We start from the raw sequence: 15,977 nt of genomic DNA, 5'->3' as shown, positions 1-15,977 counted from the left end.
CCATTTTGCGAGCAATCGGCGCTACCGAAAACGAGCGTGAGCCTGTTCGCCATCAAGCAAGAAGCCGGTGAATCGCTTCGAGCTTACATCCAGTTCAACCAAGTGGCGATGGACATTCCAACGGCCACCTCGGAAACCATGATGAATGCCTTCACACAAGGCACGGTGGATGGGGATTTCTTCCGATCGCTCATCCGAAAGCCGCCCGAGACTATGATCACATGCTACACCGGGCGAACGAATACATCAACGTGGAAGAGGCGCAAGCGGCTAGGAAAAAAGAAACTCCAACCGAGCGGGCTCCTCCGTCGAGCGGAAGCAACACGTCGGACCAAGGGCCGAAGTAATCCGATCCCCCCATGCCAGGTCCCACGTGCAAGAGGTAGCCGCCGCTCGGCCCAAGCCAAAAAAGAAATGGACCCCGATGTTTTGCTCCTTCCACCGGACGGATACGCACAACACAAGGGATTGTCGAAGTCTTCCCTTCGTGGCTCATCCTGCGCCCCGGAATGCCGGACGACGGTCTCCCTCAGTCGACAGGCAACGGAGAACTCATGACACCGATCGGACGCGAGCTGATAGGCCACAGCAACAGACTCCCGATCGGCATCGTTCCCCAAGGAAGGAGAATCGCCGAGCGTCCAGAGAACGGTCTCGGCCATCCGCTCGGGAAGAGGAAAATAGAAGCAATACTACCCGAGGCGAGATCAACGTTATTGCTGGCGGGCCGACTGGAGGAGACTCCAACCGAGCTAGAAAGGCGAGCGTCCAGCAGCTCCAGATTCATGCGGTCGGCTGTAGCCAAGAACGAGCGGAAGGACCCGAAATTAGTTTCGGGCCCGAGGACTTGGAAGGAGTCGAAGTACCCCATGACGATGCTCTGCTCATCAAAGCGGTAATAGTCAATTACACTATTCACCGCGTATTTGTTGACACAGGGAGCTCAGTCAACATCATATTCAAGAAGGCGTTCGATCAGTTGCAAATTGATCAAGCCGAGCTGTTACCCATGACAACTCCGCTCTATGGGTTCACTGGTAACGAAGTTCAGCCGGTCGGACAGATCCGGCTGGCTACCTCGCTAGGAGAAGAGCCGCTCAGGAGGACAAGAACAACAAACTTCGTGGTAGTCGACTCTCCCTCTTCCTACAATGTCATTTTGGGACGACCGGCGCTCAGTGAATTCCGAGCGGTCGTCTCAACCTTCCATCAGAAGATCAAGTTCCCAGTGGAGGACAAAGTGGGAGAGGTACGGGGAGATCAGCTAGCAGCTCGGCGATGCTACATCGAGATGGTCCGAGCAGAAGCAAATTCCGCCCGGAAGTCGCCACGGATCGAGGTGAATGCTATCACCGAAAAGCCTCCCTCTTTAGTTTATGAAGAAAAAGAGGAAGTGCAGATACACCCGACCCGATCGGAGGCCACGACATTCATCGCGTCCGATCTGGAAGCGAGTCAGAAGGAGGAAGTGATCCAATGCCTCCGAAGAAATCATGATGTCTTCATCTGGTCGACACATGAGCTGCCCGGAATTTCGCCGAGCATAGTGCAGCACGAGTTGCATGTCCGACCGGACGTTCGGCCAGTGAAGCAAAGAAAAAGGGACTTCAGCGCCGAGCAGAATGCCATCATCCGGGCGGAGGTGGAAAAGCTTTTGAAAGCCGGCCATATACGCGAGGTGCAGTTCCCGAGCTGGCTGGCTAACGTAGTGTTAGTCTCCAAGCCGGACAAGTGGAGAGTGTGCATTGATTTTGGGATCTCAACAAAACTTGCAGAAGATTTTTATCCTCCGCCTGGATAGATCACCGTGGACTCTACGGTAGAATTAATCAGACGCCGACGCCTACTAGGGCTATCACCAAGTCACTCGCGTGAAGATCGAAAAGGTTAGCCATTGACGGCACTTATTGCTATAATGTAATGTCGTTCGGATTGAAGAATCGCGGGGCCATATCAGCGCTTGATGAATAAAGTATTGAGAGAGATCGGGAGGAATCTAGAAGTTTATGTGGACGACATTCTCATTAAGTCCGAGCGGCCGATCTCTTCAAAGACATGGAGGAAACCTTCCGAACGCGTAAATATGGAGTCAAGCTAAATCCCGAAGTGCTTGTTCGGAGCAAAAGGAGGGCTTGGGTACATAGTGACCGAGCGGGAATCGAAGCAAATCCCAACAAGGTGAAAGCTCTACAAGATATGCCGCAGAAATCTAAGGGAAGTGCAGTGTTTGACCGGTCGGATCACCGCTCTGTCGAGTTCATCTCCAAAACGACCGGAGCCTTCCTTTTTCAAGATCTTACGCAGCTACAAAATTTTCGACGAAGAATCTTCGAAGATTTGAAGGCATTCTGAACTCTCTCCGATATTAGCCAAGCCGATCGGGTGAGCCACTTCATACTTGTCTTCAACCGAGTCTGATCGGCTCACTTTAGTGGTCGAGCGGAGAAGAGCTGATATTTCCTTAGTCACATTTTAAAGATCTTTGAATCTCGCTAGCTCGAGAAGTGGCTTCGCTCAGTCTGGCCGCTTCGGTCCATACTTCTGGCGCACACGATCATTGTTAAAACCAATAGCCCGCTCGGACGTGTCCTACTAAATCCGGAGGCATCCGGACGGCTCATCAAATGGACGACGGAATTAAGTGAGTTTGACATCCAATACCAGCCCGCTCGGCGATCAAGCGCAATCCTTGGTCGATTTCGTGACTAAGGTGCAAAGGCCGGAGCAAGCTATGTGGAGAATATATGTGGATGGGTCGTCCACTCGTCGGAAGCGGGATTGGAATATTGTTGCTCTCCTCAAGAAGAAAAGATGCACTTATCCGTCCTTGGATTATAAAGCTACCAACAATGAAGCAAAATATGAGGCCCTCATACCGGCTTGCCGGCGTATAGGGGGCCGGTAACGCTTCATTCGGTTAGTAGCTCGTGACTCTGGTACCTTGAAATTAATAATGCTCGACTTAAGCTCTACGCTCCTTCGAAAAGCTCAAAGCCGATTTTAGAGAAGTTATTGTTCAGAAGATACCCAGAGCAGAAAATCAAGCGACCGATGAGTTAGCCAAGCTCATGAGCTCGATAACGCCGGTCGCCATTCAGCATCCAATTGAAAAAGTATTGTTGGTGGCGCATGTCGACCGGATGGCAGGCCTCACGATTCCGAACTACTGGAGAACACTCATCATAGAGTTCCTCCGCTCGGGCGCCACACCATCCAATGAGTATGAAGCTCAGCTGCTAAGGAGAAGAGCCGGTCGGTTCACACTCATCGGCGATCAGCTTTACAAAAAGGCTTTCTCACGCCCGTTGTTGAAATGCGTGAGCTCGGAGGACTCGGCTTACATCCTCCAAGAAGTACATCAAGGATCCTGCGGAGGGCATCCGGGCGGACGATCGTTGGCCAAGAAGATCCTCCTGGCCGGGTACTTTTGGCCGACTTTACAAGCAGACGCCGCTCGGACCGTGTCGACGTGCCTTTCATGCCAGAAGTACCATAACTTCAACCACCGACCGGCAGAGGAAATGAAGGCATCTACAGTCTCGTGTCCGTTCGACCAGTGGGGAATGGATATCGTTGGTCCATTTCCTATGGCGACCGGACAGCGGAAATTTCTACTAGTGGCGGTAGATTATTTTTCCAAGTAGGTGGAGGCCGAGCCGCTAGCCAGGATCACCGAACAAATGGTCAAAAAGTTCATATGGCAACACATCATTTGTCGGTTCGGCATCCCTCGCCGACTGATTTCCGACAACGGACGGCATTCGGGGAAGGTCTTGGAGGATTGCAAGAGCTACGGCGATCGAGCAACACTTCACGTCCGTGGCTTATCCCCAGCAACGGTCAAGCCGAAGTAGCCAATCGGGAAATTCTTCATATGCTCGGCTCGACCATTTGGGAGGAAGTTGGCGGATGAAGTCTTGGGCCATCCGGACGACTCAAGGAAGGACGGGCGCCACACCATTCCATTCGTGTATGGTGGCGAGGCGCTTATTCCGGTTGAAGTCGGCGTCGAGTCCGTCCGGATTGAGAGTTATGATGATGGCAACGCCGAACGGAGGAACACGGAGTGGATTTGGTCGACGAGGAGCGAGCCAAGGCGTCTGTCCGGCTGGCCGGCAGCGGATGAAGCAAAATTACAACCGTGTAATCCTCGGATCATTCGGTCGGCGATCTTGTCGAAGAAAGTCGCTTTCGGCGATGTCGTGAAGTTAAAGCTCCTGGCGGGCCTTCAGGTTATTGAAGCTCCGATCGGGAGCGTATTATTGGAGGATGAAGGCGGGCGGCTGGATCGACCGTGGAGTGCGAATCATCTCCACTTTATCGAGCGGGGTGAAAGGTGCACGAATGTAAATCATTTTGTATATGTTAGTTGCCCATGTCCTTGTAATGCAGAAGCAAAATTAATGCAAAGGATGGCCAATGGATTCGCCGATCGGCAGTCAAAATTAACCTTGAAGACCGTCGAGCTCCAGCGTTAAATATCGAGAGACGAGCCGTAAAAGGCGAGCGGAAGACCGTCGAGCTCCGGCGTTAAATATCGAGAGACGAGCGGATAAACGCCGAGCGGAAGACCGCCGAGCTCCGACGTTAAATATCGAGAGACAGGCCGGCGTCTCCGAGCGGAAGACCGTCGAGCTCCGACGTTAAATATCGAGAGACGAGCCGGCGTCTATAAAAGGCCGAGCGGAAGACCGTCGAGCTCCGACGTTAAATATCGAGAGACGAGCCGGCGTCTATAAACGTCCGAGCGGAAGACCGTCGAGCTCCGACGTTAAATATCGAGAGACAAGCCGGCGTCTATAAACGTCCGAGCGAATAGCCATTCACATGATACGATCAACGATAGCCTGGTCGTTAAGATCAACATACGGCTGAGCGGCTCGCTTATCAAATGTGTACGGAAAACCTCTTTGGGGGTAAGGCACAGAGCAAAAGTTGGTCAGTAGAAGTTAAAAGATATTAGCGTGTAAACGCCGAGCGGCTTCGTTAGAACGCCGAGCGGCTGCTCAGTCGCATGATAAAAGACATTAAAAACAATCGACTTGTCTAGTAGAGCGTGATGCCGAGCGTGGTGCCGAGCGGAAGAGTTTTAAAGAACACTTCAGTCGTGACGAGAGATAAATTTCTTGCCAAAACAGAAGTTGAAGGAACAGAAAGGATTATCTATTATACACTGGGTGAACCAAAAAAGTTGGGCCGAACGGCTGGAATACAAAAAAGTTCATACACAGAAAAAACGCTTATCACGCGTCAAAGTCAAAAAGAGTGTCGGGGATGGCGCCCATCACGGTCGCGAGGTCCTCGGGGGGGATGGCCAGCTCGGCGGGCAGGTGGCCCTTGGTCTTCAGGTAATCCACCGCCGCCTTGATCGCTTCTTCGAAAGTGAGGGATATCTTGTCGGTAAACTTCTCTCCGAAATCTTCCGAGCAGAGATACGCCTTCCTCACTTCGTCAGAACGGGCCGACTCCCCCTCTTGATATTCTTTGAGCGCGGCGTGGGCAGCGTCGCTGGCGGCTTGGATATCCTTCAAGTCTCCATCAAATCTTTGGAGATCGGCCGAGCGGCTCTCCTTCTCGGTAGCCAGCAGAGCATCCAGATCCTTGATGCGTTGCTCCAGCCCTCGGATCCCCACTTTCATCCGGTCCATATCTTCGATGGCCTGGAGCTTCCGGGTGGTCGCCGTCTTGATCTCCTTATCTCGTTGCTTGATCATCGCCTCAAGCCGAACGACCTTGCTCGCCAGATCGGAAGCCCTTTTCCGCTCGGCTTCGGTGATTTTTCGGCCTTCCCGAGCGACCGTCGATTGTTGGTTGTCCCCGGTGGCTTTAAGTTTTCTCATCCTCCAGCTCGGCCAACCGATTGCTAATGGCATCTGCTCCACCAGTTCTCTGACGAGGGTGAATAGGTTAAAACTTAATTCACTACGAATAAAGAAGAAGAGCATACCGGTGGCTTTGTTGGAGTTCTTGTCGCCGAGCCGCCGAGTCATCGTCTTTACGCGACGCCAGGCGTCCTCGAGCTTTGCAGGGGCCCGTCAAGGTGATCTGCTGCTCGGGGACCACTGGCCGATCGGCAGCCGAGGGGAGGCGCAGAACGGTCTTAATTAAATTCGAGCCGCTCGGCTCGCTCTGAGGCATCGGCCCACGGTGGGCGAGGAGGAAGGTCGCCCGATACGCAGAGTTCTAGAAGGGGGATGGCGGCACCTGTAGCCGGCCCTCGGAGAGCCATGGGGGTCGGAGTACTCTAGGAAACCGTCCCAGACAACATCGGAGCATCCGCGCCCCGCTCGGGCTGTGGCTCATCAAGTGGAGTGGAGGCGGACGCAGATTCCGGCGGCGGTGCTTCCGAGTGACTAGCGGAACATCGTCGGCGAACGGCCCTCCACCTCGGCTTGGGTAGGAGGTTCGGTGTCACCCGCGCCTCCTCGAGGGAGGCAGTAGCTGCTACGGCTTCAGAGTCCCTCACTTGCTTCGGCCGGATCGCTAGACCAAGGCCCGCTCGGCGACCTCTTTGTTCGTCACCGCCTCAATCGAGCGGCTTTCAACTGAGCTTCTCAATCGCCTTGGCGCGCCACGTGACTTCATTCTGAGCAAAAATAAATCGGTTAGAACAAAACAAGCGGGAAGATAAGGAACTTACTCATCTGCAGGCGGATCGGGGTAGAGGACAAGCCAATATGTGCATTACTCCGGAAGGAGCGAAATTGTCAATACGATATGATGTGACCAACCAGCCGCGTGAAGGTAGGCGTCGCCTCTAAATTTGCCAAGCTCCGGCTGCGCTGGCATCGCCGTCTGCCACTTGGTACGAAAAGTTGGCCGCTCGGGAAAACGTATATAGAAAAAGTGCTCCTTCCAATGTTTGTTGGAGCTCGGCATGCCATCGAAGAGGACGAAACCTATCCTAGATTGAAAAACAAAAGTTCCCCACTCGGCCTGCTTGGGATAGTAAAAGTAGTGGAAGATTTTTGGGTCTAAGGGGATGCCGTTCAGTTTGAACAAAACTATTACTCCGCTCAGCAGCCTGATAGAGTTGGGAACTACCTGGCCGAGCGGAATGCGGAAGTAATTGCAGACTTGCAGGAAAAATTCATGGGGTGGGAAGCGTAGTCCGGCCAGAAATTGGTCTCGGAAAAAAAGAACTGTGTCGATCGGCGGTTCATGAGGCCGATCGGCCGGTGTGGCTAATACTATTTGGTGGTCGGAAGGAATGTCGTAAGTCCGAGCGAGACGCAACGCGTCCTCCTCGTCAAAACGACTTTCCATGGTCGAGTACCATAGACCCGGAGCACCGCCGGTCGACTGCGAGGTGCTAGTCATGGTCGAAAGATAAGAATGCGGGACAAAAGAGGAAGGTTCAAGCAGGGAATGGGTGGAAACCGACTGAAGGAAACGATTAACAGAAAGAAGAAAACGTTGGGAGCAAGAAAAAGGGTCTTACAAGCAAGGAAGATGGCCTGAAGAAGCTGCAGGGTCGCCGGCGAAAGGAGGAGCAGCGGGATGTCTGGAAACGAGGAGGTCGAAATGCAGCGAAGAGCAGGGGTTGGGAGCTTTATATGGGCGGCCGCCATCAATTTCCACCGTCCGATTCAGGTCACCGATATCAAGATTGTCATCCAGCCGTTCATTTCAAACGGCGGCTGTCCCATCGGAAGTGACGCCACCGCCATACGCTGACAAACGCACGATCGCCACGTGTCAGCAGGATACTGGCCGCATTTAATGAACTCCCCTTACCGTGCGCAGCGCACGTGATGGGTAATAGGGGAGAGCATCGGACATGGATGTCAAGAAAACACAAGGCATGGACAAGATACCGCCGAACGGATGAGCATCCTTACGCCTGGCCAAGCGGCCCAATGCAGCAATCATTGCTCAGTCAGATCGGCAGTCCAGTCAGTCGGACTTCGCCTCCTTCGACTAGACTCGAGGGGAAGGCAAGTGATCCGAGCCCGGGACCCCTAACGAGGGGTCAATGCCACGTGGAGGTCGAGGGCGGTGGTCCGTCGAAGAAGGGTGAGCCGACCGGACGCATGAAAAAAGGCGGCCGATCGGCCTGCCCGTAAACGTCTGATAGTGAAAGACGCCCTGACAGGGGTCGGGGTTCCGACGCTCAATGAAATAGGAAATAATGACCGAGTAATGGGCGCGCCGGCCGGCTGGCGCCGGGAATTAAGGCCGTCCGGACGACGCTCTTCGCGCCGGCCGGCCGGACGGACGTCCCGGCCGGGCGATGGGTGAAGGATAGGAACATCTTCTGACAGTCGTCAAGTCCTATGGCTAGGCCATACTCTAAGTCTGACAACAAGGTGTTCTGTTGTCCCATCGAAGACGTGATTGAACTGTAGCAGTATGGTGTCAGGTAAGCTCTCTGACAAGTACATACCGAGGTATGGGCTGCGGACACGTATGCGCCTCGGTGGACGTGCATTAATTCTTTCACCGCTCTATATAAAGAGCCTCTTCCTTCGCCGGAGGTACGCATTCTACAAGCTTTGGAGCCACCTTTTGCTGTCCGCTTACCTGACTTGAGCGTCGGAGGGTCGCCGCCGGGAACTCCTTCCCGGCCCGACTTCTGTGCAGGTTTGCCGGAGATTCGTGCGACCCGACGGAGGCCTACACCATCGACTAGGAGTGCGCCACGTGCCCAGCGTCCTTTGGTTCGGCGATTCGGACAGGATCATATGAAAAAGGGGAGATTGTTAGTACCCTGAATGGTTGAGGGGGAGATCGTTGAAACCCTAAGTGATGTGAGCCATAGTTTTAATGTGTTGTCAAATAAGTTTAAGTCTTGCTATGTTTTGATATGTATTTCTAAGTATGCAGGGACTTAGGAGAATCACAAGGACTCGATAGCGGATCTAAAGCAGTACGGTAAAGGATGGTGTGACATTCAAGTGACTAGAAAGGATGAGGGGCATTAGAGACAACGAGACTTGGAGTAAGAGACACAAGTATACAAGAAGGATGACATGGGAAAGAAGCTGATAGGCTCGGTACATCCAAGGCACGAGAAGTAGTCCAGCGAAGTGAGAAGGACACATAAGGAGTGAGCTCAGGAGCTAAATGCATCCAAGGGACGAAAAAATGGGAGAAAGAATGCTCAAGTAAGCTAGCTAATGAGATGCGTTGAGTGCAATGTACTCAAGATAAGGGTTAGAAGCTCATCTTAGACGGACTCGATCGTCGTTGACTTGAGTCAAAGTTCCGAGGGACCGGAACTAGGTTACAAGCGACTTGAACTCAACTTAAACTTGAAAATCCATAATTTTCTTAGAACAATTCATCATTTTAAAATGAACCCTAGGATGGTTTGTTGTCCTTAGACACCAATTTTTAAACTAAATCAGTTTTCTCATAATGGTCTTTTGGTTTTCTAAAACTAAATTTAAATTTTTAGTCTCATTTGTAAACTTTTCTAAGGTCTTTTTTCAAAAATCAATTTTCTAACTATCAATCGCTAATTCTAGGATTCACATGCATAAATATAAAGTTAGCCATGAATTTCTTCAATTTGTGGGTTTCATGAAAAGAGGTATTTCGTGAATGGTGACTGACGCTAAATCAAGTCTTAGATTTGTTTCCGTGAGTGGTGACCTGACAATGTTTCTTCTGCTAATGTATTTTCTCAACAAGAAAGGCTTAGCTTGAAGCAACACGTTGACACTGCAACGACAAGTTGGCTTGCTTTTTTTTTCCTGTTTACTGGGATTTATAAGCTAATGAAGGACCCATGATTCTTGCAATATCTCAGAAACCTTCAAGTACGGAGGAACGAGTTTTTGGTGTTACCGAGTCGGCCGTAATAACTAACGAGGGCGGCACGAAGAGGAGCTTCTCCCCCTTTCGGATGTTCTTGAGCGCGACGAGACCCCTCTCACCGACGTCCACCCTTCGGATCTCCAATTTCTGCGGGGGCAGGCCTGAAGCCGACAACCAATTCTTAAGCGCGGAGGCGCTCTCCAGGGATTCAATCTCGCTGCCCCATGGGACGACTCGGGCTCCAGATGCATTCACTTCGTGGCTCGGAGTGGCGAAGACGGAGCATCGGATTCCGGTCGGACGGCGGAGTGTGGCGGGCCGGCATTGCGGGAACGGGATTAACTGGTGGCCGATTTCGCTTATGATTTTGGCCATGAACTCTCCGCTGCTCAGATGCGGGACGAAAGTTTATAATGAATTCTCGGGCAAGTGAAAGAGGAGAGTGGCGAACCTTATCCGGGTTTGATATGAATTTGAAAATAAAAAATAAAAAATCGTTGGTCCTCTCTTGGTTTGGTAATCAATAAAACACCGACGTGATTATGTATTTTTTCCGATATAATTTTGGAAATGTCGAAACAGCCCAATATAATCTCTATTTCCTTGGTTAGTTATCTCTCTTTCAAGTTTTTTTTTTATTTTTATTTACCTCTCTTTCTCAATTTTTACTGTTTATCAAAAAAAAATCCAAACTATTTTTTATGAACTTTTTATCATAGTATTGATTTTCAAAAATGTATTACTAATTTTTAAAAATTAATGTTATATTTTGATTTTCAAAATTCAACAATATAATGTTGTTGATTTTAAGAAATTAGCAACAATATGTTAATTGACTTAAATTTTGTAAGATTATAATTTTTGACTCGGATTAAATCATGGAATGTATAATATATCAAATCGAAGATCTCTATGGTCTCTTAAAGTTTAAGTTAGCAACAACGTTATTGCAAGTCTTTATGTTGAAAAAATTTATCATATTTGAATTGAGTTAAGATAAATTTATTGCTCCCAATATTGTGTTTCACATGGTGTTTGACAATATGAGTGTAATAAGGAAACTGAGTCGAACACATATAACTTTGTTTAGAGTGAATTATACATATCTAGATCCATCAGCCACTGTAGAGATGAAACCAGCTGATGGTTATTGGTTTGTAGAAGATTGTGTTGCTGGTCTTCAAAGATCAACAACACATTGTTGTTGGTCTTTCGAAGATCAACTATAAGTTATAACTTTAAGAAGTCATAACTTTTTAATCGGGTTGAACTACAGACGCATAATACATCAAATCGAAGCTCGTTCAAAGATCTTCGATTTGATATATTGTGCATCCCATAGTTTAATCTGAATCAAAAATCATTATCTCTTAAAATTAAACTTGTAGTTGTAACAACTATAGTTTCATAGTTATTATAACGTGTATGCTAAGTAAACTTTGAGAGATCATAATTGTAGGATCATGAAGACGCTAAAGGAGGGTGAATAGTGTTCATCGTTTTTTCAATTATAACGAGTTAAAACAAACGTAGTGGAAAAGAGAAAGGAGAAAGAATAAAGGATAAGCGCTAACACAAGTATTTTTTTTACTTGGTTCGGAGCTTTCGACGATTCATACTCCAAGATCCGCACTCGTTGAGTACTTTCATTGGATAATCATTATCAATTTAAAAATAGGGTTATAAAATTTGAGAACACGAACTATAAAATAAATATTACCGACAAGAAAGAAGTATAAACACAATTGCTTGATCGTCGGTTGTTGGAGAAGTCTTTCAGTATTGTCGAAGCCCTCTTGGAGCAATGTGCAAGAACGAAAGTCAGAGTGAATGTTGTGTTGAAGCTTTTGTAAGTACCTCATGGTAATTTTGATATGATCAACCAAGTCAAGTTAGGTCCTGTTATGTTTTGATGCACTGTGTCTAAGTGTGCAGGAATCTATGAGCACAGGAAGTCGAGCGAAAGATGCAGCTAGCGAGAAGGACGGCACGGGAGAGAGTCGATGGGCTCGGTGTGTCCAAGGAACAAGGTGTTACGGAAGAGTACGGTAGCAATAAGAAGGAAGTGTGCGATATTTCTGAGGGACGAGAAGTTTGAGTGGAAGGTTGCTCAAGAAGGTCGGGAAATGGATTCGGGTAAGCCCTATTCCGGATGGCTGAAATCACCCAAAATGAGCTGAGTACTATTGATTCCGAGAGACGAGAAGCCAGAGCGGAAGGTTGCTCGAGAAGGTCAGGAAATGGATTTGGATGAGCCCTATTTTGGATGGTCGAATCACTCAACCAAGCGGAGCTGGAGTGAGAGCTCGAATCCAAAAGTCAACATAGAGGTTGACTTTGGTCCGGGCGCTTGGACCAAGTCCAGGCACCCAGACCAGAAACCTTCCAACTGCCCCAATTAAAGCTATAAATACAGTTCTGATCCCAGAAGCTAAAAATAACACTTATAAACAATCTGCTTTGAGTTTAACTTTGTAATTTGGTGCTTTAACTTCTGTAAGAGGGTTCTCCACCTGAAGGAGACTTTGTGAGCTTTCAACATCTTGAATTAGCAATTCCCTAATTGCAAACCAAGTAAAAAATCTATGTCTCTTTCTCTTTTTAATTAGCTTCTTAATTCCTTTTATGCAAGTGTTTATTTTAATAAAAGTTGTAAAGTACGAAAAAGCTATTTGCTTTTATTTTTAGGCAATTCACCCCCTCTTGCCGGTCTCACAAAGGCCCAACAATTGGTATCAAAGCAAGGATGCTTAGAAGGATTAACCATCGACTGAAACACAAGAGATGGTCGGACCAAGCATCTACCCACCTAAGTTCGAGGGAGAATTTGTGATTTGGAAAAGAAAGATGGAGGTTTTTTTCAAAACAAACTTTGAATTATTACTAATATTGAAATATGAGTTTGTAGCACCAAAGGACAAAGAAGAATGTCAATAGACCAAGAAGGAGTAAGCAGACTTTGTAGCAAATAGACGAGCTAAATTCCATCTACTAAGCGTGCTACCTATACAAGAAGTCAACAAAATCAGCACCTACAAATCAGCAAAGGAACTTTGGAAGAAGTTCCTGGAGCTATACGAAGGTACATCCGAAGTCAAACTCGCGAGACGGGACCTGCTTTGGAACCAAATTTGCAACCTCCGATTGAAAGAAGGAGAAATTGTCGCACACCTTCACTCAAGAATTAAAGAGTTCATCACCGGACTGACGAATCTCGGAGAAAATGTACCAATCGAGATTCGCTAAGGTATGCGCTTAACACATTTCCTAGGACTCTAGAATGGTCAACTATAGTAGATGTGTATTTCATCTCAAAGGACTTAGAGGTAAGTGATTTTGAGGAACTATTTTCAACATTTGAGATTCACGAATCTAGAAATGCAGGTCTAAGAATGAAGACAACGCAGAACATTGCCCTTAAGGCAAAAATTGATGAACAAGAGTCCAAAACATCCCTTGACGATGATGAAACCATGTTCGTGGTTAGGAAATTTAAAAAGTTATTTAAAACTAATAAGTTTAATCAAGTGCAGGATAAAAGAAGAAAAAGAAGAGTAAGATGTTACCACTGCAATGAAGAAGAGCACGTGAAAGACAACTGCCCAAAACTAAAGAACAAGGACAAAGACACAAGTAAAGATAGGAGACCAACCCAGAAAAGGCACAAGAACCTAAAGGCAACGTGGGACAAAACTTCATCAGAGTCAAAAATGGAAGCCTACACTAGACTTGCACTGACAGTAAGTCACCAAGAAGAAGAAGATGAAACAAGCTCTTCCGTAATGAGCATTAACAACATCGATGAAGGGGGAGCAACGTCAAAAGAGAGCAGCTCTATAGAGGGAGTCTCAGATGATGAGATCGACAAGGTAAGTCAGATACGATCTCTACCATCTGATAAGTTATTTAAATTTATAAAAGTCCTATCTAAAACTTCTTATAAATTAGAAATTCAGAATAAAAAATTATTAAAAGAAAATAATAATTTAAAAGGAACCCTAGCAGTATCTTGTCGATTGGAAGATTTCGACAAACTAAAACTAGAAAATGAAAACTTAAAAGAACAAATACAAAATTTAAAAAATTCTGCATGTTCAAATATTACTCTTCCAAATTTTAGAGATTTTCAAGGACTAAATTAACACCTTAGATATCAAAAGGGGTAAAATTAGAAAATTATCATGTAAATATGCTCCAAGAAAATTTTTAATCAATCCGGTAGGTAGAAACCTATATTGGGTTCCAAAATCATACTTAGAATGCATGCCTTACCTTTTGAATTAAAAGTTTTTAAAAATTTTCAAATAAATGGCTTTGCATGGTTTATATTAGAAATTCATTAGAATTTAATTTTTTTCGAGAAAAATTTTTTCATTACTCATCTATTAAAAAATTTTTAAATTTGTTAACCATTGTTTTATTTTTTCTATAAATTTTTTAACAAAATTTATATTTTTCAATTTAAAAATATCTTGTAATGCTATTTTTTTATAAAATTTATTTTTTTGTGAAACTTTATCATTTTTTCTATCTAATAAAATATTTTTGAAATTTAAATTGATGATTTTTCTGCATGATAGTTACCAACTTTCTATCCCTTAGACTTAGTTTTCAATTTATTTCCAAATCATTTTTAGCTTACCCCATTTTTAATGTGATCAAAGGGGGAGAATTAGAGGTTAAGTCTAATCTAAGAGGAGGGTACAACTTTTTGCATATTTTTTTACAAACCGTACTTGTTAGTTTCCTACTATTTATTTTTGGTTTACCCTAACTTAACTTGGGGTTGCTCACATCAAAAAGGAAGAGATTGTAAGTACCCCGTGGTAGTTTTGATATGATCAACAAAGTCAAGTTAGGTCCTGTTATATTTTGATGTTCTGTGTCTAAGTGTGCATGAACCTAGGAGTACAGGAGATCGAGCAAAAGATGCAGCTAGAAAGAAGGACGGTATGGGAGAGAGTCGACGGGCTCGCTGCGTTTGAGGGACGAGGTGCTGTGAAAGAGTACGCTCGCGGATTAGAAGGAAGCACGCGACGTTTCAGAGGGACTAGAAGCCAGAGCAGAAGGTTGCTCGAGAAGACCGGTAAATGGTTTCAGGTAAGCTCTATTCCTGATGGTTGAAATCACCCAAAATGAGCTGAGTACACCGGCGGACGAGAATGAAGTGCACGGTGATTCCAAGGGACCAGAAGTAGGAGCAAAAGGTTGCCCGAGAAGGCCGAGAAACAAGTTCGGGTGAGCCCTATTCCAGATGGCCGAAATCACCCAATCGAGCAGAGTCAGAGCGAGAGCTTGGATTGAAAAGTCAACACAGAGGTTAACTTTGGTCCGGGCGCTTGGACCTGACCCGACCATAAACCTTATCGAAATTTGATGTGGCACAATCCGTTGCGAAGAGAATAAAATTCTATCCACGTCTAAGTGTCTGGAATCCTTCCAGGCACCCCGATCAAGGTTATAAATATAGTCCTGATCCCAGAAGCTAAAATAATAATTGTAAACAATCTACTTTAAGTTTAGCTTTGTAATTTGGTGCTTTAACTTCTGTAAAAGTCTTCTCCTTCTGAAGAAGACTTTAATGAGCTTTCAACGTCTTGGATTAGCAATCCCCTAATTACAAATCAAGTAAAAAATATGTGCCTCTTTCTCTTTTCAATTAGCTTCTTAATTCCTTTTATGCAAGTGTTTATTTTAATAAAAGTTGTAAAGTACGAGAAAAGTATTTGTTTTTATTTTTAGGCAAGTAACTCCCTCTTGCCGGCCTCGTAAGGGCCTAACAACTTTTGGTCGAAGGTCTTTTTATAGGCCCTTTCTGAGCGCCTGAACCACCCCGGGCACCTCCAACAAGGTATGAGACTTTGCTGACTTATCCTCCTCCGGGAGCATGGACCACCCCCGGACGCCTGGATTGCTGATGTGACAGCTCCTCGACAAAACTCTATCTCTAAAAGTTTATCCACCTCCGGACGCCCCCTACTAGTCCAGCGCCTGGACCCTGACGTGTACCGACTTATCAAAGTTTTCCATCTCAGCTGGTCGCCTATATGGTTAGGCCCTTTCTTGAGACTCTGGACCAACTCCGGGTACCCGGACCTCCGAGCACCTAAACTCTCTTTTTCAAGCTTTTTAATTTCTTATATCACAAGGTTAGCACAACAACCAATCACATGAAAAGAAGAGTAATAATATATTTGACAGTTTTCGAACTGTTT

General features: G+C 46.5%; 1 protein-coding gene across 5 annotated transcripts in view; it reads right to left on the bottom strand.

The window, feature by feature from the left end:
* Window positions 1–10,220, bottom strand: part of LOC121969984 (ribulose-1,5 bisphosphate carboxylase/oxygenase large subunit N-methyltransferase, chloroplastic-like) — a 43,282-nt gene extending 33,062 nt beyond the window's left edge. For 4 of the 5 annotated variants that reach the window (XM_042520350.1, XM_042520353.1, XM_042520352.1 and 1 more), the window contains exon 1: window positions 9,793–10,219. In XM_042520350.1, coding sequence (XP_042376284.1) covers window positions 9,793–10,137 — 345 coding nt within the window. In that variant the 5' untranslated portion in view covers window positions 10,138–10,219. Of the gene's footprint in view, window positions 1–9,792 lie in introns of all 5 variants that reach the window. The other variant, XM_042520351.1, reaches the window with a different exon arrangement.
* Between the last annotated feature and the right edge of the window lie 5,757 nt (window positions 10,221–15,977).

This window comes from Zingiber officinale, chromosome 4A (genome assembly GCF_018446385.1).
Source record: "Zingiber officinale cultivar Zhangliang chromosome 4A, Zo_v1.1, whole genome shotgun sequence".
NCBI lineage: Eukaryota > Viridiplantae > Streptophyta > Magnoliopsida > Zingiberales > Zingiberaceae > Zingiber > Zingiber officinale.
The sequence above is the reverse complement of the archived record's forward strand: the minus strand, read 5'-3'. Positions and strand labels throughout refer to the sequence as shown.